Here is a 25,298-nt window from a genome sequence, read left to right as displayed (position 1 = left end):
CACTGTCTGATGAGAAATTTCTCACCGTACTGACTCAGATTCAATTCCCCAATTCTCAGAGGGTTTCTAAGTCCCTTACCCCCACTTAAAAAATGGGACAACACTATTTTCCAGTTAACCTATTTCTCGAGAAGTTAGCTGGAGAAATAATGTATGTGAAGCGAAGAGAGAGATATTCCACAGATGTAAGTTTATTTTATTTATTACTGTGGCTGTTTTTGTTTTCCTGGATTTTCTTTTCTTTTTCATATTTTCTCTCTACAAGACCAACCAGGTGCATGCAGTTTGATCCAGGAGAGCTCTGAGTCATCACCAATAGTAGCACCACGTGGTTCTGGTCTGTACCCTGTTTTGCCTTTACCCTTCAGTGACATAGCCTCCCCCCCCCAACCCTGCCATGTACAACAGTAAGGACACTCAGGCAATAACAGGGTGGTGGGTGAATGAACAGTTAATTGTTTGCAGGTTAATGATGATGCAGGATGTCTCAGGGGAACAACTCTGAACAAAGCAAAGACCTTGGCCCCTCTGCCTAACATTTAACAAAATGCACAGATAGCTACCCAACCAGCTAACTATCAGCCTAGCTTGGAACACTGGGGGAAAAGGGGGGCAGTCTGCTTCCCCTCCCTTCAGTCCCTCCCACCACAGGCACTCTTTCTGTCTCTCTGAAACAAACAAACAAACAAACAAATAAATAATAAATATTTCATAATTTTAAAAAAGGATGATGGGAAAAAATGGCAGATTCATCTTTGGCCTGAATTCAATTCAACTCTGCCTGCCTGAACTCTCAATAATATAAATCAGATTATCTTCACTTTACAGAAAACTGAGGCACCAAGGTGTTACCCATTGCCCCCCAGAGCATCTAGCTGGTGACAACAGCGCCAAGAGTCGAACCTGGAAGTCTGGTTCCTATGCAGGTAACTCATAAACAATCACAAAACGTTTGCTTGGGTTTGGTAAGTTTCCAGAAGTCTGTGCTAGTTAACACGACTTCCCTCATGGATCCTTGAAAACACACCATTAATCTTTTATCCCTTTGGACTGAAGTATTAACATGCCTACTTGATCCTCCCTTAAAATACAAGGTAGTATAATACTTTGCAGAAAATAGATGGTATCCTAAAGGCCACAAGTAAGTAGGCTGAGGTAGGTACCTCTATCTTTGGTACAGAATTGCAGAGTAAAGAACAGAAAAGTGGAGACCTGGAACCAAAGAGACTTTTCTTTATGTTTTCTCTAGAATTAATTCCACTTAGAATAAGAGGTAAAAGTTGCTGGAACTACTAGATATGAGGGTTCTTTGGATTTTGATCCAGCTCCCCCGACACATACCTCTTTACACTTGGTATAAAAGGCAAAAATAAATGACTCACCAAACTTCAGGTCATCACTAAAACTCAAATTGGTAACTGCATTACGCTGACCTCAAATACCATGCTTTATAACTTATAGAATGTGTTGATATACATTAGATCATTTAATTTCCACAAAAAGAGGGAACTAACATTGATTGAGCAAATACCCACTGCGTGCCAGGCAAATACGATAAGCTTTTTACCTGTGTCTCCTTGTTTACTCCTCACAAGAACCCGGAGAACCTGGTGGAATTTTTCTTTGTTTATAGATAAGTAAACTGAGGCGCAGAGCAATTCAGTGAATTTTCTAACATCAAACAGCTAGAGAAGAGGAGGCTGGGATTCAAACCCAGGTCCTTGGACTCTAAATCCCTTGCTTTTCTTCATTTCTGCCACAAATTCCACTGATTCACGCTGAGGATTTACAAACCTGCTTTATTTATGCAAATACTCTGGAGATCTCACGAAAAATGGAGTCATTAGCTCAAATCTCAAGTGTGGTTTAGTCAATGTGCCCCATGCCATATAACCACACATACTTAATTCACTGATTCACTCCATGTGGTGCTATTCCTGGAAAGATCCACGTGGATCCCATCTGCTCCTTTTTGCTAAGCCACCAAAGAGCTATAATCTTAGCAGCACAGTTGTGTTTTCCACACTGAGATACCAGAATTCTAAGCAAACTGTCAGCCTGGTTCATTAGGCTAAGGTAGGGCTAGAGTCTTCTGTAGCACCTGGATGAAGGTCTTGCACACAGTAGGCTCAGTAATTGGATACTATTCACTCCCTTCCCTCTCCTTTCTTTCCATTAAGTCAAGAGTCTCATGACTCCAAGCACATGCCTTCCTCATATCTATCATGAGATACTGTTTCCATTTCTTCTTTCTCTTATATCATGAATCAATCATGGTCCCCTTTCTTATCTACCTATCCAAATTCTATCCATCCTTGAAGGACAATCTAAAGCCCTTGACTTTCCATGAAAGTTTCCTCAATCCTGACTGCGGGTCTCAATCTATCTAACCGTCCTGCCTTCCAAATTTAAAAACACACGTTAGTTGTATTACTTCCATTCGCACTGAATTACAAATGTTAAAGGAAAGAAATTATGCAAAAGCACTAAGCTCTGACATTCTTAATGACCGCTTCTTTCTGTTCTTATACATGTTGATGGCTAACTGATTCGTGTGTGATATTTGTATCTCCTTGCTGAAACTGTAATTGTTTTGAGGGTGGGACTCTTAACCAGCCTTCCTCACCTAGCTACCGCCAGTGCTTGACATACAATACACTCAAAGATATTTGCTAATGGGGTTTTAGACCTTTAAAACTAGAGCCATAGCAACAAGAGATAGGACTCATGAGAAACCCATGAGCCCACAGTTTAGGTGAAATGGGTACAAAGGGGTAAACTGTACACTGCCCCTTGGTGACTACTCTTGTACCACTGATGCTGTGGATGGAAGCATCTGGAACTTGCCAGGCACCACAGACTATGCTAGTCTGAAATGTGACCTGTAAATTAAGGACAGTTAAAAACTGAAAGACTCTTCTATGCTTATCATACACAGGTTGTTTATATTCATTCTTTTCTACTCCTCATTACAAGCTTATGAATTACATGCTATCATTATGCTTATTATCCAGATAGCAAAAGGGAGGCATGGACTTATAAGGCAACTTATCCAAGGTCACTAGACTAATAACTAGTGGAGCTAGGGATCACTCTTATTTTTTTCATATTAAATTTTTTAAAAATGTGTTAGTTTTGGGTATACAACAGAGTGATTCAACAATTCCATACATCACCCTGTGCTCATCATCACAAGTGCCCTCCTTAATCCCCACCACCTTTTTAACATATTCCCCACCCCCTTCACTCCGGTAAACATCAGTTTGCTCACTATAATGAAGAGTCTGTTTCTTGCTTTCTCTCTTATTTTTTCCCCTTTTGGTTGTTTTGTTTCTTAAATTCCATATATGAGTGAAGTCATAGGGTATTTTTCTTTCTCTGACTGACTTCATTTATCATAATACTCTCTAGCTCCATCCATGTCACTGCAAATGGCAAGTGCTGAATAAAATTATACATATATTATATATAATCAAATATTTTATATATATGTATATGTATATCTTTATTTATATCTATATATATCTAGCATCTTTATCCATTTATCAACTCAAGGGCACTTAGGCTGCTTCCACATCTTGGCTATTGTAAATAATGCTGCTATAAACATAGAGGTGCATGTTTGCCTTTGAATTAGTGTTCTTGTATTCTTTGGGTAAATACCCAGTAGTGTGATCATAAGAAAGTTCTTTTTTTAACTTTTTGAGGAAACTCCATACCGTTTCCCACAGTGGCTGCCCCAGTTTGCGTTCTCACCAACAATGCATGACGGTTCCTTTTTCTCCACATTCTCATCCATACATGTTGTTCCTTGTGTTTTTGATTTTAGCTACTCTGTCAAGTATGAGGTGATATCTCATTGTAATTTTAATGTGCATATCCCTGATGATAATGATGATGAGCATCTTTTCATGTGTCTATTGGCCATCTGAATGTTTTCTGTGGAGAAATGTCTGTTTATTTCTTCTGCCCATTTTTAAATTGGATTACTTGTTTTTGGAGGTGTTGAATTGTATTGGTTCTTTACATATTTTGGATACTAACCCTTTATAGGATAGGTCGTTTGCAAACATCTTCTTCTATCCTGTAAGTTGCCTTTTAATCTTACTGATTTTTAACTTAGCTTCACAGAAACTTTTATTTTGATGTAGTTCCAATTGTTTATTTTTTGCTTTTTCTCCCTTGCCTCTTGAGATCTATCTAGAAAGAAGTTGCTATGCCTGATTTCAAAGAAGTTACTACCTGTAACGCAACAGTGCCAAAAAAGTCACTCTTCATGACTCTAAATCCATACCTTTGTTGTAACACCACCTTGTATAAAGCAAGGTAGGTAGCCCTGGAATTGTTCCATGTTCTAACTTAACTCCAGCTGTACATTTTAGAAGTTGGAAAGGCAGAAAGAAACATGAGGTTTAATGAAAAGTTAAAGATTCAAAGATCATGAATAAAGCAAAATGGCATCCTAACAGCTTGCTAAATTCTTTCAGATGAATGCGAAGACCTATATCAAAAGATTCACCCAAAACTAAACATTCACTTGAAGTCTCATGTTTTACCTTAAAAAGTTCTCATAGTCTTAATATTTTACTTCACAACTATTTTTTAAATATAAAAATGTTTGAAGTTACTTATAATGTAGTCAAGCTAACAACTCACATAGTTCTTGCATGGCTATCAAAAGTTAAACACTTTACCTCTACGGAAATAACTACAATCCAGTTGAGGGATTATGTCACTGGCATAAAGACGGCTGGACTGGGAATCAGGAGATTGAAGCTTTAGACCCAAGAAGTTCAGTAACTCAAGGTGAAAAAGCAATTCACTGAGCCTCCCTACTCATTTCTATATTTGAGGAATAGGGAGTGAAATGTATGACCTCTAAGAGTCTGTGTCTCATCAAGGATTTGATTTCACTCATAATAAATTTTGCTCTGCTGGGAAACACTAGAAAAAAATCAGGCATGCTATTCAAATCTTCTTTCCGGATAATGATCTCAGCTTTTATCATTCAGTTACAGAAAGAAGAGATAATGTTAAGAAAGCCATGGTGAGGGGCATCTGGGTAGTTCATTGGGTTAAGCCTCTGCCTTCAGCTCAGGTCATGATCCCGGGGTCCTGGGATCGAGCCCTGCATCAGGCTCTATGCTTGGCCGGGACCCTGATTCCCCTCTCTCTCTGCCTGCCTCTCTGCCTACTTGTGATCTCTCTCTCTGCCAAAGAAAAAGAAAGAGAAAGAAAGAAAGAAAGAAAGAAAGAAAGAGGAAAGCAAGCAAGCAAACAAGCAAACAAGCAAGACATACTGAAATAAGACAAAAATCAAATTGGGAAAATATCAATGATATAAAATGGCTTCTAATAAATTGGGTAAAGAAAGGTAACTCTAAATGCATTTATGATCATCTTGCTCTATGTTTATAGTATACAATTTGTTTTTCTTGTGAATCAGTTAATTTTCTGGCTTTAAGACCATGCAATTAGTGGCAAAAAATTCCCTCCCATATTAAAAACTCAAAAATATTTGAAGTGAAGTAGTCTCACCAAGCTCCTCCTCCTTCTGTCCTTGCCTTTCTCTATTTTCTATAAGCCTTGTCTCCAAAATGAAGAATTTACTAACATCCAACCCTCTGTTTCATTTTCCTCCCTATCAATCATAATTTGATATTAGATCATACAGTCAAAGTTTAAAAACACAATAGACTAAACCATGAAAGCCTTAAAATGTTTCATATTTAGATTTTTTTGGGGGGGAGGGTATGTTAGATTAGAAGGTATTTCAGTACCTGCTTCTGAAACATAGCGCTTGGGCTGGGTTGCAGAAGGAACAAAGTAGAAAACACTTTAGTTCCATTTCCTTTATTTTAAATTCTGATAATATCTGGAAGTCTATCAGTCTCCCTTGAGCCATTCTGTCTTCAAAATTAATGTTATATTTAGAATTATTTTCATCGGGGAAAAACAGAAAAAATAGGTTAAAAAAGAAAAGAAGTGAATGAGGACTAGAAAAATAGAAGCTGGCTAACTACTGCTAGCATTTGCTCATGCCAAAGAATATATTCTGCAGATGTGTTTGTATATTGTCATTGACCAGGCAATGAACTCTTTGTTCCACGGGAAAAAGCTTACAACTCTCCAGGTCCAAAATGCCAACCAGTTCCTAGCCCCACAGCTGCCCTTGCTTCCCAGAGTGGCAATGTCTATGTCAGTCTTGGTTTTTCAGTTTTCCGATGGCTCCCTTCCTCACAGTTCTTTTGCAAAGCAAAGGCTCTGCTTGCCAGTTAACCTCCTTCTGGGCTCAGGATAAGCTACAGTTTTGTGCTTCAGAGTGAAGATGGAAGAATATTATCTGTTGATGTGGGCTAGAGGAGAGAGTAGGAAACAGTATGAGAGAAGAGTAAAAGGAAGAGAAAGAAGGCATAGAGGAGGTTGTTTTATGGTGCGTGGGGACTCGGCCACAAGTGGAGAGCAAAATGGTAGTTCTCAGGCTGACTCTCCACTTTACTCTCAGACCACTTTGTCCATTAAAACTATAAATTCAGACATACTAGAACCTTCATTTGTTTTATAAAAGATTTCCTTAACTGGAAAAGTGATGATAACTTCCTTGTGAATATAATGTTTGCAACCTTACATTTTTTTAAAAAGATTTTATTTATTTACTTCACAGAGAGAGAGAGATCACAAGTGGGCAGAGAGACAGGCAGAGAGACAGGAGGAAGCAGGCTCCCCACTGAGCAGAGAGCCAGATGCGGGGCTCAATCCCAGGATCCTGAGATCATGACCTGAGCTGAAGGCAGAGGCTTAACCCACTGAGCCTCCCAGGTTCCCCTACAACTTATATTTTATGACCCCTCTTTGACCACAAAAACTCAATAAAAACATTCCCCTGTTATGATTTTATGTTATAGGATGAGCACTTCCCAGTCTTGCACTTGGAGTCAGCAGATACGGTGTCTAGGGCTGGCTGTGTCACTGCAGAACTTGGTCAGGTCACTTGACTCTCTAAATTGTTTCTAAGGCTGCATATAGCTATGAATAAGGATTGGGTAATTCCTGAGTTTAATATTAACCTAATTTTGAATATCATAAAAATAGTAATAAGAGGAGTTTAGGATTTGGGTCATCTGACTGAGATTTAAGAACTTTCTCCTCACCCATATTATGATTTTAGCCTTGTTGAAATGACCAAATTTTCTGTTCATGTATAAAGGGAGACATAATTATTCTTTAAGAAGCAAACAGGATCATATATAAAAAGCCCATGCAATTTGTGAAAGGATGCATTGGGATAATGTTAAAAATTAGCAGCATAAATAAAGGCAACCCTCCCTGGACACTTTCTTTGGTTAGACGTTGTGCTAAGGGTTTAACTCACAATATCTCATTTAAACCAGAGACAACCCTCAAAAGGATTGTATAAAATCTAATTTTACAGAAAATGAAGCTGAAGTCCAGGAAAGTTAAGCAGGCATTCAGACCCAGATTTTTCGAAGCAGCTAAAACTCTTGACTTTGAGCAAACATACACAGGATTGAGCTTCTAGTCTTAGTAGGTTGTATCTTATTCCTTAACCACTTCTGATTCTGGCCACTTCAGGTATCTCAACTTTAATTCTCTTATAAATAATATGGAAATATTAAAACCTGCTTTGCCTCCCTCGCCAGGTTATAAAGAGAAAGAATGTAATTTACGCTGCTTTGAAAACTGTAACACGATAGAGCAATATAAGGAAGACAGCATTAGCAGGGTAGTGGGGATCTCGCAAGCAGCAATAGCAAGAACAGTATATTTTCAAGATAAAAATAAAAAACCCTATTGTTGTTAAGCATCTCTCTGCTAAGTAAAAATATCTAAATGAAGCTTACAGAAGCACAACATATCTAGTATTAGCTCATTAAAGTTTTTAAGGATTTGACGTGTGTTTTAATTTTGTTTTGCTACTTGGAGGGGGACTGATATTATTAGCGCTGAACAACTGCCTATTTTCCTGTTCTGTAACAAAACTGTTTTGAGTCCTATTTTTGCAGTTTTTGGAGTGGGTGGGGAAAGTAGGAGGGGCAGAGAATGGGCTTTACTCTGTCGTACAGTAACGTATATCCGCACGGATACCCATTGGGATGAGTCAACATAAACATTGTACAGTAGGCACAACAATGGGATAAAGAGAATACATCCTGCACCTGGCATTAATTTTTCATGGACTTGAGATGCCCATGCACAGGAATCACAAGACCAGCAGTCAAAGAAAATGCAAATTGCAGAAGAGAGGAAGATGAAAAAGATAGCAAGTTCTTGCTTTTTGTTAAAAAACAAAAGCAACAATCTCATTCCACTTTACCAGAACTCTGCAAATGCTCACACAGTCCCAGGCTGTTGCAGTTATTCAGGTCGCGTCTGATGTATTCTCCCCCCTCCCCCCCACCTTAGGTTGAATATCTCTATAGATTAAGAGTCATCTTTGTTCCTTTACTAATAGGAATTCCATTAATAGCCTTCTTCATATTCTTCAGGAGGAAATAGCCTAAAAACTGGGGTATTACTAGACAGAAGTGCGAAGTGAGGCTAAGAGGAATAAAACCGAGAGATGAATCCGACATGATTGAGGATGATGAGTCAAGTAATATTTAGAATCCAGAAAGGACAAAACACACTTGGAACACCATGAACTAGGACTGAAACTCATCATTGAGCAAATCCTATTTAGAGCTGACCTAAGCTTACAATGGCTCAAAGTCAACATCCAGGGACCAAAGGCAAGGTCTGTGGGCTGAGGAGACAGGCTTTACGGAGGAATTCCAGACAAGAAGGATTATTCCCTTATTATCTTCCCATTGTTGCCCAAGTTCTCACATTTTAGGTATTAATCAGCCCCTGCAGATTTATTGGGCAAACATCATATTTAAGGCACTATACAAGGAACTGCAGAAAGTAGGTAGAAGCAGCACACGGTTTTGCCCTGTGAGGATTTTACAATGTGATATAAAAACAAGAGAAATCCCTCATATTTTTGTAATAAAGTCGAGCAGCAGCGTAAGAGATGTAGGGGCAAAATCCCATGGTGGGTGTGAAAGAGAAAGGTAGGATTAGTGTGAGAAGGCCTGGGTTCTCTCCTGGTCTTACCACCCGTATGATATTAAACAAGGTAGCTGACCACCCCCCCCCATCGAAAATGGAGATGATAATATTGGGGCCATTTCCTGTTGGCATTGTGACAACTAAATAAGAAAGAACAGATTAAAGCAATGTATGAGCATGTTTTCTACTCTTATTTTTCTTTAGGAAGTGTTGTTAATGAGGGCTGAAATAATGAGGGAGAAGGCATAGAAGTCTTGGGGAAGGTGATGTGAGTTAAGTCGTAAATGAGGGAACCTCACCTTTGAAGCCCAGTGTCCTCAGCCGATTTGTTTTCCTTCTCTCTGGCTCTTGTTCTGCTCTTTCTTGTAGGGCCAGTTCCTGTCCCTGGACCACTAGCCACTAACTGGCCACTGTCTTCGTGAAGGTTCTCTGCTTGCAGAGAACAGAAAGCCACTTACGGTAGCTTAAGCAAAATCTGAACTATCAGGTTGAAAGGGCAGGAAGCACAGCAGGTTAACCACATGATGGACAGAAATTAAGGACTGGGGATTCTGAGAGACCCAAGAGGCCTCCGTGGCCTCTGCCAGTCTCTCACTGTTCCTCCCAGACTCATCTCTATCAGTATCTTTCTTAGGGCCCAGGTGCTTTCTCATCTCCTTTGCTCTTCTTACATTTCTCTCATATCTGTACATAAGGAATCTCTGTTTCTTTAGGCAGATGACCTCACCTCCAGACAAGTGTTAACCCTGTAGGCCAAGCCCTATGTAGTAAGGCTAATGAAACCAGGTGTCTGAAAGTCACCTCTTCTTTCCACTGGAGATTCTCTTCAAAGGCTCCAGTGCCTTAGTCTGAGCCTGAGTTATTCAGTGACTTCTGACTGATCTGCAGGATGCCTGACCTTACAACATGTAGCCTTGTTGTCTCTGTCCTTCTTGCCTGGTACTCAAAGAGGAAGATCAGGAATTGGGGAAAGTTGATAGCCCTCATTGCACACTACTTTTCTATGCCTCAGGGCCTTTGTACGTACTCTTTCATCTTTTCCTATCTCCTCCACCTGTTTTAAAGCCATCCCAAGACTTCTCTTGTCAGTCTTCCTTCCTCATCTTTCACCTCCCATCCAGGCAGATCGATCACTCCCACCTTCCAGCATCTATTGTGGCCTGTGCATCCTTTGACTGATGCTCCTCCCACACTGTGTTGCAAACAGTTTGATCTTAGTGTTTTTTTTTTTTTTTTTTTTCCCTTATTCTACTGAACCCATTAAGAAATGAGCTCTGGAGTCACATAACCAGTTTCAAAGTCCGGTCTTTCCGTTTACTAGCTATGTGATCGTGGGAAAGTCACTTACCCTCTGTAAACTTTGTAAAATGGAGAGGATAGTGCGTACATCAGAGAATTATTGACAGGTTGGGTGAACTAACGTGTGAAGTGCATAGAAGAGTGCACAACATAAGAGAGGTTCTCAGTCAAGACTGTCACTTTTCTACTATAAGTACCAAGCCCAGGATGTGTGAGACAGGATGTACTAATTGTTTGCTAGGGAAATTAACATGTAGTTTAGGACTAAAAAATGTTTGGAAAAAAATATTTTATTCCATTTAGTCTTGTTTGCAGAGGTTTTGCAAAATATCTACAGTTGCTATACTATTCTGATAAGAGATGTGTATCTAGATATGCATAAGCACAAAGCTGAAAAGTGCTGTGAACAACTTACATAGGATAGCATCAAAGGGTGAAATATAGATATATCTATGTAATTGGTTATCTAGTGTTTGTCTCCACCCCTAAAATGTGAATGCCCTTGGGGTAGGTTTAAGCTTGTCTAATTTACTGTTACATGGTCAGTCATATTACACAATTTTCAGATACATAAAAAGTTAATAAATATTGGTCGAATGAATGAACAGTTGGAAAATGGACCACATCTGTACAATTAGGAAGTGCCTTTGCTGTTCCCTCCACTCGAAGGTCCTCTTCCTCCATCATCACTGAATGCCAACATCTGTTTAACCTTTAAAATCTAGCTGATACTCTTCTGTGAAACTCACCCCTTTCCTTAATTCTCACGGTAAGTCATGGGTACTTAGGGCACTCAACACTTAGTAGCGGGTGTTAGAGTCATCTGTGTATCCACTTGAAAAAATTCCTCATGAGCAGAATTCTGTGTAGGTTTCATCAGGGTTCTCCTAACTGATTCATCTCAGTATCTCTCCCAAGGCTTGGCAAGCTGCATGACATTCACATTAGACAAAATTAAAGCACGATGACTAGCACCATAAGGAAAATCAACTTTGTTCATTGCAGCAAGAAACAGTGGGGTGCCACTTGGGCAAGAGGTAATGAAGTGTCTCTTCCAAAGTGATGGTGTCATAAAAGTTAAAGTGTACCTTCAGGTCCTTGGCCTGTGTTTGGACTGTGTCTGGAACATAGCAGGAGCTCAGTGAAAGATGAATGAAGTGAATGAACTAATAATGAACAGAAACACAGGTCAGTCTACGAAAAGAACCACTAATTATGGGACTGTTTTTACAAACATATCTATTTACTTGAATAATGGAAGAGCAAAACCTTTGATTTGCATGGACGCCAAAGATACTGAATGTCTAGAAAGATGTGCTTATAGCCCCAATGATGAAACCAATTTACAGGATTCGAAAGAAAGCTTTTTATCCATCTATCTAATAAATATTTACAACTCACGCTGGCTGGCACTTAGGCTAAACATACGGGAAATTCCGAGTTGCTTTTCTATACTCCAGGCTCTTGGGTCAAGCAGATGAATCTGCTTGAGTTTCCAGATTTGATGTCCACCTTGTCATTATAATGCATGATCTGTTATATGAAATCAAGTACTGGAGCACCGAAGGACTGCCCGGACTGGCTTCTCTGTTTGTATTGACTGTGTGGAGCAATTACATTGTCCAGCTATCAGTTACTTTAAGTTTCCTTCATCAGGCTAAACTTTAGGCTGTATGGGCAGATTCTCTGGGGTTGACTGTATAATGACTTGAGATTTTACCTCAAGTTTATTATTAGTTCAGTGAAGTACACTGACTGAAAAACTCTTTGTGTTCCCCAGCTTATTGTGTGTGCGAGACACGGTCCAACTGCATTCTAATGATGTGGTAGAAGTACACACCCATAGGAGATGTACAAACAGCATTTACCTGCTTGTGAAGTTTTCAGGTCAGGTTTCCTAAGGGAGTTACATAATATGGGTCTACATTTCCTACATGGGTCTACATTATTCATTTCCAGTATTTTATTTGAAAGGAGAACAAGTTTTATTTTAAAGGTGGTAATTGATTAGATTGATATACTCCGCCATTTCCTTGACATGCTAAATACATCATGGCAAATATACATATTTTGGAATTTATTTGTATATCCCAAATAATGAAGTGTATAATCACGTAAGAATATCATGCATTCATGCACGTATATGTGTGTATCTACGAGTGTATGAAACACATTATCACTGGGTTTAAAAAGTGCAAAAAGTACGGAAGAGTTTTTGTTCTGAGGTCTAACTTTCATCTTCCAACAAAAAATAAACTGAGGCTCAATTTAAACAGATTTATCTCCAACTGATAGCAATATTTTAATAATAGGGTGTTTTCTAAAAGCAGTCTTCATAAAATTGTGATGATATAATGATATATTGAATGCAAGACTTGGAAAAAATTGAGATTTGAGAGATTGGCAAATTCCTAATATCTTCTAAAAAGATTTAGAGGCGTCAAAATGAAGCAAATCCGAATTAAACTTGGAAATGCCTCTGTGTGTGTGTGTGTGTGTGTGTGCAGTAGAGGGAATTAGGAGGAGACACGAGAATGAAGTAAAGAGTGGCCCAAGGACTAGGGGAATTCAATCCAAGGCTATTTTTTCCCATAAGGCTCTATCCCCTGCATTAACACATTGCTGCTCCCACCATCACACCATTGCAATGCTTTAATCAAGGTTTATTGTTTTCTCTAGATGGATTTAAATGGAAATAATTTTATGAGGTCAGTATAGACAAAGCTGTTGACGAAAACTGCTATGTATTAACTAAAAATGCTAGAATTGGAGGTTTTTTATTTGATTTCATTTCTCAAGTGCTCACCAAGCACCCTTATTGTGCTAGGCACTGTGCTAGACCCCGAGGATAGAGGCATGCTCTATTTACGGAACTCAAGACAGGAAAATAAGAAAACAAACATGTAAGTGTTAGTTCCTTCCTTCAACTTACTTTCCTTTTCTCTTTCACTCCAAGAAGTTATAATATAAGAGAGAAGAAAACACTTATAATAAAATATGTTAGGTGATAAACTGGAGGTGCATGCAAGGAACATAGAAGGGAGGAAATAATTGCCTGGCTAGAGAAAGTGCCACAATTAGGTGATATTAACTTCACAGAAAATATCATACTCTCCGTGATGAAGCAAAGGAAGAGCAGTTTAATAAAGACACTTCAATGTAGAATCATTACTAGTTAATCTGATTTAGAGAGCTTTTCACCAATAGTTTTTAAATTCCTCACAAAAATGATGTTTTATGTCTTTAACAATCAAGGTCACTTTATAGAGATCTGACTACAGAACGGTACTCCATGAGAAGAACTCTAAATGTAGCATAGCCTTTAAAACACTTAGGTGATTCCCAAGTTGCAGAGAAAAACATGATGGCACCTAACTTGAGTCAGTTGAAAATAACTTGAACTTCAAAGATTTATTCCCACTATGGATAGAGGTATGTCTCTTGAGTTTCTATGTCAGAGATAATGTTTTTCTTGAGAGATTCCAAATAAATTTTAGCAGAGACTAATTGTTGAGAGTGCTCCTTAATTCTTAATTCCTTTATTCTTAAACCTCGAAACAGATCTAATTAAAGAATCAACTATTTAAAAACTCTTCTTCCAAGTCCCACTTACCTCATCTCAGCCTATCTGATGTAGATAGCATGGGTCCCCTGGCTAAATAATTATAAGCACAAACATTACTTCTGCAATAAGTAACACAATGACACTGACTTATTAATTCATTTTATATATCTATATATCTCTACCAATTATACTTACAAATTTCTAAACAGTGCATCACTGATTTACTAAAGGAATAGTCATGCTTTTAAAGAGAGATTTTATGGTGGGTTTTACTTGGATAAGCAACCAAAATGTAAGAACTAACTTTCGGATTCTTGATCTATGTATCATACCTACTGCAAAATATATTCAAGCCACTCTAAGGCATTCTGGGGGCATCAACCAAGAAATATGAACTGTAAGTTCTATCAAATATTAATTATGAGAAATACCAATAGTGTTCCCTTTCTTAGTACATGTTACTTTTAGAAACTACTTTTTTTAGGGGGATGAGTTTGCTTGCACCACTGTTTACTGTTTCTCATTGATCAATGTCTGACGGTATTAAGAATTCAGACTTCCTACCGAGAAAGGCAGAGATATATTTACCCCAAACAAGAGCTACAGAGAAGATACCACATCTTTAAATGCATATAATACATGCCACTTATCTACAGCCATAAAAGGAAAAAGAAAAAGAAAAAGAAAAAAAATATTTAGGAGAATAAAAGGAAATTTTCCTTACCGGAATGAATGCATGTTGCATAGCCTGTTCACATTGTTTTAAGGAAGCAATAGTATCCCACAAAAGCTGATAATTTTCAGCCCGGGAAGCACTTGGCCGTTGCATAGCGAAAGCTAGTAACACTCAAACTGAGCTCAAAGAACCCAGTTGAAGAAGGAAAAAACCCTGCAGATCTGTTACATAAACTTCTTAATTAGATCTGCTACACAAACTGCTATCTTAAGACTTTAAAAAAAAGTTAATCAGAACATTTCTTTTGGGGGATAACTGGGCATGACTTGAACAGAGACAGATGTTTTCATTGGGAAGGATTTTCGTTCCCACACTTGTGAAAAGCAATCCCATCAATGTTCCCCTGTCTTCACACGGGTCTGGCGAAACTGCACATACCATAAGTGTGTGGGGGGAAAGAAGTAGGAGGGAAAGAGATGTGAAAAAATATTTCTACCAGAAGATTTGGGTGGCAGGCCATGAAGGTAGAATTTGAGTAGCTTGTGAAAAGTATTAAAATTGATGGGAGTGGATTACGTACACACACATATGTACATGTGCAGGTGTCTACACTTGTCTGCTATGTGAGATATCCAATTATATACATTTATTCTCACAGTGTTATTTAATATGTCCAACTCTTTTCTCACTTTAGTTAAGATCTACACATGACCTTTTTATCTATGGAGAATTACCACGTATATTAACTACAGAGTTGTGTATCTGAAAGTATCCGTCAAGACTAGACAGAAGGTTCTTAGGTATAGGAGGCAGTCAATTATTTATCTTGAAATTTAAAAGCCACGAGAAAACCTTTCTGTTGCTTTATGTATTAGAGAAAAGTCACATTTATTTTATCATTCTAAGAAGAATTCTCAGCATTAACGTCAGGAGAATCGAGCCTTTAAATAGTCTTGGGACTAGAAAGTAGTCTGCACGGAATCGGAACATGTTAATTCCAGAGAAATTGGTTACACACTTTAACATCAAAAAGGCTAGTCCAAGGCACTAAATAAAATCTGGATGACAGAATATAGTGACATATCCCAAATGTTCTTTCACCTAAGACAGGAGCTCACAGAGTAAAGTGAGTCTCTACTTGCCCCTTCTAGTCTCTGTGGATTGCTCAGTAGGGGGTAATGCACCTTAAGAGAATGTGCTGAGTTCTCAGAAGTTTCAGAAGAATCTATACTCAGATCGTTACATAGCCAACAAGGAGAACATATATTCCAGCATTTCTAGAGGTAAGGGGGTAAACTAAGGGCAATACATAACATAAAAAAAAAATTTAAGTTGTACTTTTAATTAACCTAGAAAATCTAGGGAGTACAAAACAAGGTACAAGTTAGAGGAAACAGTTTGACGACATAAATGAAGGATTTTTGCTGTATTATTTTTGGAAGAGGTGCATGATTTGGGTTACCTAGTTTTTCTGCATTTCTGTCTTGGCGATGGCAGATTAGTTCATGATAATGACCTTGTGGTGTGAAAATCTCAAAGGCTGAGGGCCTTTTATCTCAATTATTTTTCAATTTTTATTGAAAGAATTGGAAGTAGAATTGATCTTCCAAAGTTTCACCTGGACTAATTTGTAGGAAGATTATTTAGGAATACATAGGAATATAAAGATATTCCTGAATATCTCGGGAAGACCCACCACAAGGCTATTGCCATTAGTTTGTTTTTCAATATCAATTCAACCAACCTTCCTTCTCTTTTGCTCATTCATGATGTTCTTCTGTTCAGCTCACACCCACAGTCCCTCCTCTGCCTTCATTCCTGCCCTTAGACTCCCCCATCTGCCCCAGCCACATGCTTCTTCCTCATGCACTGTCGACCAGCCAGCCCACAACTTCCAGAAAATATTCTTTCACTAGTAAATGTTCTGTATTTCTTAGCAAATAACAAGAAAACATAAAGTTGGTAAGTTAGCCTCCAAAATTCCAGCCACTCCTTTCTGAATCCCTTGAGTCAATATTCACCATGATTTCAGACCCAGCTGGATCATCGGTCCTACCGTGTACTTCCTCTGCCTCTTGTTCATCAGATCCCTTCATTCTTTCATTTAAGCAACATGTCCCAAAAGATCATCCTTTCTTTACTTTTTAGAAAAAAGGATAGATAATCTGCAGTCTACATGTAGGAACTCTACACAAAAAAATGACCTTAGAATCATTCATTCATTGATCCAACAAACATATTAAGCACCTCTCATGTGCTACACTTTTTGATTGTGCTATGGACAAATGGATATATTAGAAGCTGAATCTGCCTTTCAGGAGCTTAAAGTCTAATTAAAGGGAGGATACATGACACAAATAACAAAAAGCCAAGTTAGAACATGGTTAGTGCCATAAAAGAGATAGCATAAACTATTCACGAAACAATAAAAAAGGGGAAAAAAATACATCCATTGGGGGAAATTAGGGCATCTTCATGGAAGAGTCAGCACTTTGTTAGATCTTGAAGTTAGGGTAAAATTTGGATATGCAGGGATAGACAGGGGACATTCCTGGGGAAGGAAAAGTAGAACAAAAGCAAAGTGGGAAATTGGAGTCCATTGGAGTTGGTTTGGAAGGAACATGAGACTAAAAGAGCTTAATAGTAAGATTTATACCAGAGCCAAAGCTGCTCTTAAATGCATACTCAGTAGCTTCCTATTCCTAATGCTAACCAGTCTTAGCTCTAACCAATTTTTCAGAGCATCAATGTGCTTTAACTCAGTGAAATTCTTCTTAAACCTCACGAAGGGGTAATTTCCATTTATTTATTCCCCACTTTTGAAGTAGTGCATTGGTATACTTTTGGAGGCTTTAGGTGGCTTGCTTATTTAGGTCATATTACTTACTTAATGAGTTCGTTTTTATTAAGTACCTATAACATGATTTATACTCATGCTCAATCACTGTTGTAAGTTCTGTGATCTATTACTTTCAACTTCCAAATGGAGTACAACATGAATCTTACCTGATCAAATATGTGACTTGGCTCAACTTGGCTTAGATCACAAACATTTATTGAGCTCTACTATGTGCTCAGCACTGTGCTGGCAACAAAGAATGCAATGATAAATATATTTCAAGACTGTTTCTTTTCAACTACTCTTCAATGTGCATTTGCCCCCGCTCACAAAGTACAGTGTACTTATTTTCATCCTAAGAGCACAATGCCTGATATGTAATGACGACCATTTTCTGTTAAACACAGTCACTAAACTATATGTCTATCATATCTAAATACACTGCCATACCCTAAATTAGATTATAGGCCTTAGAATGTTTAGAAGTACTTTCTGTATGTCTCAATTTCTATACTCAAGTTTTGATCAATCTAAAGGGAGTCAGGTCAAAGAAATTCACTGACCACAGTGAAATCATGTTAGAAATCAAAGTAAAACAATCTCTGGAAAGCCCCAAAATATTTGGAAACCAAAACAGAAAAAGAACAAAACAAAACAAAACAAGAAACCCACACACACACAAAAACAACAAAAAACCCCATCACTTATAAATAACTCACTGGCCGAAGGAAAAAATAAAATAAAAAATAAAAAAAGAAATCAGTATGTATTTTGAAGTGAATGAAAATAAGACCACAACATATCAAAATTTGTTGGATACCCTTAAAGACAGAATTAAGACTACATATAAAGCACTAAACACTTACATTTAAAGGAAAAAAAGATCTCAAATTAATGATCTCAGTTTGCCCTCCTCACAACTAGAAAAAATATAGCAACCTAAAAAAAAAAAAAAAAAGAAAGGAAATAAAAAGGATCAGAAGAGAAAGTAAAGAAAATCAATAAAACTAACACCTAGTTCTTTGATAATAAAATTGATAATACTCTCATAAGATTAATGAGGGATAAAAGAGAAAAATAAATTATCAAAATCATGAATGAGAGAGGTAGTAGAATCACTACAGTTCTTATAGCTATGAAAAGGTCAATAAGAAAATCTCATAAACAACTTTATGTCAACAAATTTGACACCTTGGATGAAATGGATGAATTCCTTGAGAGATATATACTGCCAAAACTCACTCAAGAAAGGTAAGTAACATAAATAGTCATTCCATGTATCTATTGAAGATATTTAATTTGTAATTAAAAACCTATAACCAAGAAACTTCAGGCCCAGATGCCTTCGCTGATGAATTCTATCAAGCATTTAAGGAAGAAATAATAATTTATACAAACTCTTTCAGAGAAATGAAGATGAAAGAATGAATTCCAACTTGTTTTGGGGGGGCCAGATTACCCTGGTTCCAAACCAGATGAAGATATTACCAGCAAAAGCAAATACCCATGTGCCCTCATGAATTTTTATATATATATGCAAAAATTCTAAATAAAATTTTAGCATATTGAATCTGGCAACATATAAAAAGTTATGCATCATGACCAAATAGGTTTAGCCTTTGAAAACAATTCAATACAATCTATGATATTCTTTTAACGCAAACAAACAAACATACAATCATCTCAGTAGGGGCAAGAAAAACATAAAAAATTCAATATCCATTCCTGGCTTAAAAAAAAAAAATCTCAGGACAAGATAAGGATGTTTTTTCTTACTACTTCTATTCAGCATTATCTGGGAGGTTCTAGATAGTGCACAGGTCAAGAAATAAAAATTCAAAGGTGGAAATAAAAACGTCTTTCTTTCCATATGGCATAACTGTCTACGTAGAAAATTGCATGGAATCTAAAACAAACTTTAGCATTGATAAATAACTTCAGAAAAATTTCAGAATACAAGATATTATAGACATATAAATGCAGAGATACACCATGTTTCTGGGTAAGAATACTCAATATTGTTAAGATATCATATTCTGAAAATTGATTTATAGATTCAATGCAACATAATCCCAATCAAAAACTCAGCAATGTTATTTGTATGTTTGCTTATTTGTTTGTCCTGGAGAATCTGCCAAGCTTATCCTAAAATTATATAGAAATTCAAAGAATATATAATAGACAAAACAACTCTGAGAAGGAAAAATACAATTTGAGGAAAAGTACTACTTGTTTTCTGGTCTTGTAAACTTAAGGTAATTAAAGCAATGCGGCATTGGCACGGAGATAAATAAGTATATCAACGAACAGAATAGAGACTCCAGGAACTGACCCACACATTTAAACAACTGATATTCAATAAAAGTGCAAAGAGAATTCAGTGGGGAAAAGGTCATCTTTTCAACAAATAATGTGGAACAAATTGAATATCTATACACAAAATTGAGAATTTTGATGTATGCCTATCTTTAAAAATTAACTCAAATTAGATTATAGACCTATATGTAAAACCTAATTAATCAAAAAATAAGTAGAAGAAAATATTTGTGGCTTTAGGTTAGGTACAATAATGAAAGCACAACCATAAAAGAATGAACTGATAAACTGGACATCATCAAATTTCAGAATTTCTGTTCTTCAAAAAACACTGGTACGATAAGGACAAGACGAGCCATAGAATGGAAGCAAAACTTACAGACCATATATCTAATAAAGGATTTGTTTCTAAAACACATAAAGAACTCTCAAAACTCCATAATAAGGAAAGAAACAAGACAATTAAAAATAAGCAAAATATTTTAACAGACACTTCAACAATGAAAATACACATGTATCCAATAAGCATGTAAAAAGATGAGCAATGTCATTTCTCAATGTCAAAAACTAAAACTACAATGAGATACCATTATATTCCTACTAGAATGGCTAATATTAAAAAAAAAAAAAGCCAGACTATCCCTAGGGCTAATGAAGATGTGGCAGACTGGAACTCTCATACATTGCTGGTGGGAACGAGGATAGAGCAAATTCTCTGGAAACAGTACAGTGATTTTTGTCGTTGTTTATTTTTGTTTTAAGTTAAACATACACCTACCATACAATTAAACTATTCTACTCCTAGGTATTTACCCAAGAGAAATGAAAGCTTGTGTCCATTCAAAGACTTGTACACAAATATTTGTAGCAGCTTCATTAGTAATACCGAAACACTGAAACAACAAATGAATGGATAAACAAATTGTAACAGATGAATAAAAACAAACGAACTATTGGTACATACAACACGTGAATGAATTTCAAGAGTCATGCTAAATCCAAGAAGACAGAAGGAGTACATATTGTTTAATCCCATTTACATAAAATTCTAGAAAATGCAAACTAACCTACAGTGACAGAAAGGAGAACCTGGGATGAGGAGGTGAGGAAGGTGGGGGGAAGGAGACGGACGGAGAGATTACAAGGGGGCAGGAGGAAAGTTTTGAGGGTGATGGATACATTCGTTAACTTGAATGGATGGTTTCATAAGTCAAAAGTTATCAAGATGTATGTCTTAAATATCTTCAAATAATTGGATATTAATTATACCCCACTGAAGCTATTTTTTAAAAAATTCTTTTAAAGTTGCTAGAAAAACCAGCAGAAAGTCTCACTCTCTTGGGTTTTATCCCATGTGACAATCTGTCACCATTTAACGTTAAACTACAGTTTGATCCACCTCCCACAGAAGGGGACAGGATTAGAAAGCAATGATTTTCTAGTAGGAAGGAAAACAAAATATATGGATAATTTAACCAGGGAAAAAGGGCTGAGATTTCATATCCAGGGGTGTTACTCTTGGTTATGATTCTTGCCTTAATTAGCTGTAAGATCTTGGTTTGGTTATTTTGCTTTGACAAGCTTCAATTATTCATTTATAAAATGAAAAGCTTAAATTCAACTATATCTTCTGTCTTTCAGAGCTGTAATTCAGTGATATGTGAATATATTTTAATCCTTAGTAATCCCATTTTCCTCCCAAAATAAGCACTAAAAGATATGACCTTAAATTTAGCAAAGATATCCCATGTAATTTTGAATTATGTATTATGTCACGCCTGCTGATAATCTTTCTCTAGTAAGACAGTAAGCTCTCTAAAGAGTAGGATCCTCCATCTTAAAATTTCTGGCTTCCCTGTCACATTTAAAGTTCAGAGCTTACATCATTGTAACAGTGACATTATAACTGATATTAAGATTGTAAGAATAGAAATTTACGGTTTTCCTTCCTAAAAACTACTTTCCCTTGCAGCATCCTTCACATCCCCATGAAGATACTACACTCACTAACGTAACTTGCTTCACCACTTACCAGCTATGTCACCTTGGACAATTACTTGATTTTTTTTGTTTCAGTTTCTCATTTATAAAATGGAGATTATAACAGTACTTTTAGGATTGAGTGAGTTAATATTTGTAAATATTTGGAGCAGAACCAGGTACACAGTAAGCCCTATCATTAGTGTTTATGAAGTTAATAAATTTCATTTTAATTTATTCTTATATTTAGTAAGTAAGAAATAATAAGTAGGTAGTAAGTAAGATCTACAATAAATTCATTCCTGTTGACTACATCTGACCAGTGATCAAGAAATATTTAGGTAATTGCAGATTCACCTTCCCTGACTACCACCACACCATAGTCTGAAGTATGTATCTTCCTAATGCTCTTTCTCCCTGAAACCTGATGCTTCAGCACCATTCCCATCTTAATTTAAAATATATTTGTGTGAAGTGTGTAAACCTGGTGATTCACAGACCTGTACCCCTGGGGATAAAAATATATGTTTATAAAAAATAAAAAATAAAAAATAAAAAATATATATATTTGTTTATTCCCTGTTTATTTATTTATCTTCTTGTTTAATTATTTAAGGGGGGAGGGCCTGAGGGGAAGAGAGAATCTTAAGCAGGCTCCATGCCTAGTGTGGAGCCTGATTCAGGGCTTGATCTCACAACTCTGAGACCAAAATCAAGTATCAGATGCTTAACTGGCTGAGCCACCAGGCACCCCTATTCACTTTTTCCTTCTATGTTCCCCACTAAACTATAGTTTCAGAGAAGAGAAGCAAATGTTCACTCAGCACAGTGCCTGGGATAGGATGGGCTCTTTCTGTGTTTGCTTGATAGTATTACTAACGAACCCTAAACTAGATGAAAGCATACTAAAACTTCAGAAAGCATATGTTGGTATATTTACCATGTTCTTTTGTATTTTCAAAGATATATGGTGAATTTGGCCATCGTTCTTATTATCAAAAATTCACAGGTATCCCATTTTTGCATTATGTAAGAGGGAATGACATGTCTTTTTTGATGGGGCAAGACTCACATGACTGTACCAGAGTAAAAGGGCAAATGGACTTTTCCTGCATGCTTCAGGGTTCCAGAGGGCATGAAATGGACAGTAGTATATAAAAATTCATACAGCAGAGAAGTGTGCTATATATTCAGTTTGTTAGTCAGTTGTACTTCAGAGGCGTTGAGATGGAAATCATGGTCATAGAGTACTATTCCCTACTCTCTGCTGATCTTTGAAAACTCAAGTCCAGTACTTTAAGGGAGAGAAAGCAAGTGATCCCAAAGAAGCTGAGTGGAACAAACAGGACACTAGGTCTCCTTTGACCATAGTTCTATCGAATACTAGATCACAGCTCATTAACCCTCAGGGTGGGACTGAGGGCAGGGTTCACCTGGACAGAACTATGAAGCAGATCAAATTTGTTTCCTCATCTTTTTCTCTTTCCAGATCCCTCACCTCTTCTCTAGACTCTCCTGACAGAAGGAAAGCTACATGAACTCATTGATAGGTCAGTATTAAGAGTTTAAGATCCTTCCTCCACTTGCTTTCTTGACTCTTTTTGAGGGCAAGTGCCATTCTTATTCATCTGTTTATTCCTAGGCCCTTGCACACAGCAATAGCATATAGCATATAGCATATAATGAGGACTGGCAATGGTTTGTTAAACAAGTGAAGAGACGTGAAAAGTATTGCCCTTAATGTTGATGATGACACGAAATCCTTATATTTATAGAGAACAAATTTGCTGACAAAGCACATTCACAGCTAGGAAGTCTCTTCCCCTTTACTTTTTACCCTCTCTCTATTCACTCATATAAATACAACTTTCGCATCAAGATGGAGGGGACTGGAGGAGATTATGCTGAGTGAAATAAGTCAAGTAGAGAGTGTCAATTATCATATGGTTTCACTTACTTGTAGAACACTGGGAATAGCATGGAGGACATTAGAAGAAAGAAAGGAAAAATGAAGTGGGGGAAATTGGAGAGGGAAACAAACCATGAGAGACTGTGGACTCCGAGAAACAAACTGAGGGTTTTGGGGGTGGGATGGGTGAGCCTGGTGGTGGGTGTTAAGGAGGGCACATGCTGCATGGAGCCCTGGGTGTTGTACGTAAACAATGAATCTTGGAACACTACATCAAAAACTAATTGCTGGGTCATAGGGCAGTTCTATTTTCAACATTTTGAGGAACCTCCATGCTGTTTTCCAGAGTGGCTACACCAGCTTGCATTCCCACCAACAGTGTAGGAGGGTTCCCCTTTCTCCGCATCCTCGCCAGCATCTGTCATTTCCTGACTTGTTTATTTTAGCCATTCTGACTGGTGTGAGGTGATATCTCATTGTGGTTTTGATTTGTATTTCCCTGATGCCGAGTGATATGGAGCACTTTTTCATGTGTCTGTTGGCCATCTGGATGTCTTCTTTGCAGAAAAAAAAAACAAAAAAACAAAAACTAATGATGTACTGTATGGTAATTAACATAATACAATAAATTTTTTAAGTAAAATAAATAAATAAATATAAATAAATAAATGCGACTACATTAGGGGTACCTGGCTGGCTAAGTAGGTAGAGCAAGCAACTCAATCTTGGGGTTGTGAGTTCAAGGCCCATGTTGGGCCTAGAGCTTAGGTTAAAAAAAAAAAAGTTAGTACATCAATGGCTTCCTCATTTATATTCTTGGCCCAGATACCTCTCCTGAACTGCATATTCTGCTGCCTGCTGGTCATCTCCACCCAAGTATCTCACAGACATCTCAGACTTACTGCATTCCAGATCTGAGCTCTTATTCTCCTTCCGCCCCCTCAAATCTGTGTTGCTTTCATTTCCTTATCCAGTAAATCCCAGCTCCGTCCATTTGGTTGTTTAAGCTACATGCATTCATCGCAGGAACCCCCAATATCCACTTTATTACGACCCCAGGCCTGACTGGCTCTAACCTTGCCTGTCACCGATGTCATCAGGTGCCCTTTCTCCCCTCTCTGTGCTGCAGCCCCACAGGGCTGCTTCCAGTACGTAGGATATGATGGAGCTCATTGTCATGTCAGTTCCTATGCAAATGTTACTTTGCCTCAAATATTCTCCCACCTCTTCTCCAGAATTCTCTCCCACTTAGCTTTCAAATCTCAGTCCCACTGTGCACTGTAGGAGGCCCAGCAGCTTCTCTGTCCCCTACTTGCTAGATGCCGGTAACACTCCCTTCCCCCAGTAGTAACACCCAAATAGATCTCCAGACATTGCCAAATGTCCCCTGGGGGGATGCAAATCTGTCTAGTTGAGAACCCCACTGCTCCTGACCCTATCAGGACATCTTGTCATAGCTTTTCATGGAATCAAGTTTATAAATCTCTTTGTGACTTTTAGATTTTTGCTGGACTTCTCACTGAAGGACCCCCTTATGGACTGAAAAGAGTCCTTCTGTTTATCATTGTATCAACTGTATGTACACACTGTCTAGCATGAGATAGGTGCTCACTGAACATTGTTAAATAAATGAATGGATTTG

At 37.5% G+C, this 25,298-nt stretch overlaps 1 protein-coding gene across 12 annotated transcripts in view; it reads right to left on the bottom strand.

The window, feature by feature from the left end:
* Nucleotides 1-25,298, bottom strand: part of DLG2 (discs large MAGUK scaffold protein 2) — a 2,075,147-nt gene that overhangs the window by 721,880 nt on the left and 1,327,969 nt on the right. For 2 of the 12 annotated variants that reach the window (XM_032356660.1, XM_032356662.1), the window contains exon 1: nucleotides 14,661-14,813. The exons of 9 other annotated variants lie outside the window; for them this stretch is intronic. In XM_032356660.1, coding sequence (XP_032212551.1) covers nucleotides 14,661-14,765 — 105 coding nt within the window. In that variant the 5' untranslated portion in view covers nucleotides 14,766-14,813. Of the gene's footprint in view, nucleotides 1-14,660; nucleotides 14,814-25,298 lie in introns of those variants that run through there. One more of the 12 variants, XM_032356667.1, reaches the window with a different exon arrangement.

Source organism: Mustela erminea, chromosome 9 (genome assembly GCF_009829155.1).
Source record: "Mustela erminea isolate mMusErm1 chromosome 9, mMusErm1.Pri, whole genome shotgun sequence".
In the NCBI taxonomy this organism is placed as follows: Eukaryota; Metazoa; Chordata; class Mammalia; order Carnivora; family Mustelidae; genus Mustela; species Mustela erminea.
The sequence above is the reverse complement of the archived record's forward strand: the minus strand, read 5'-3'. Positions and strand labels throughout refer to the sequence as shown.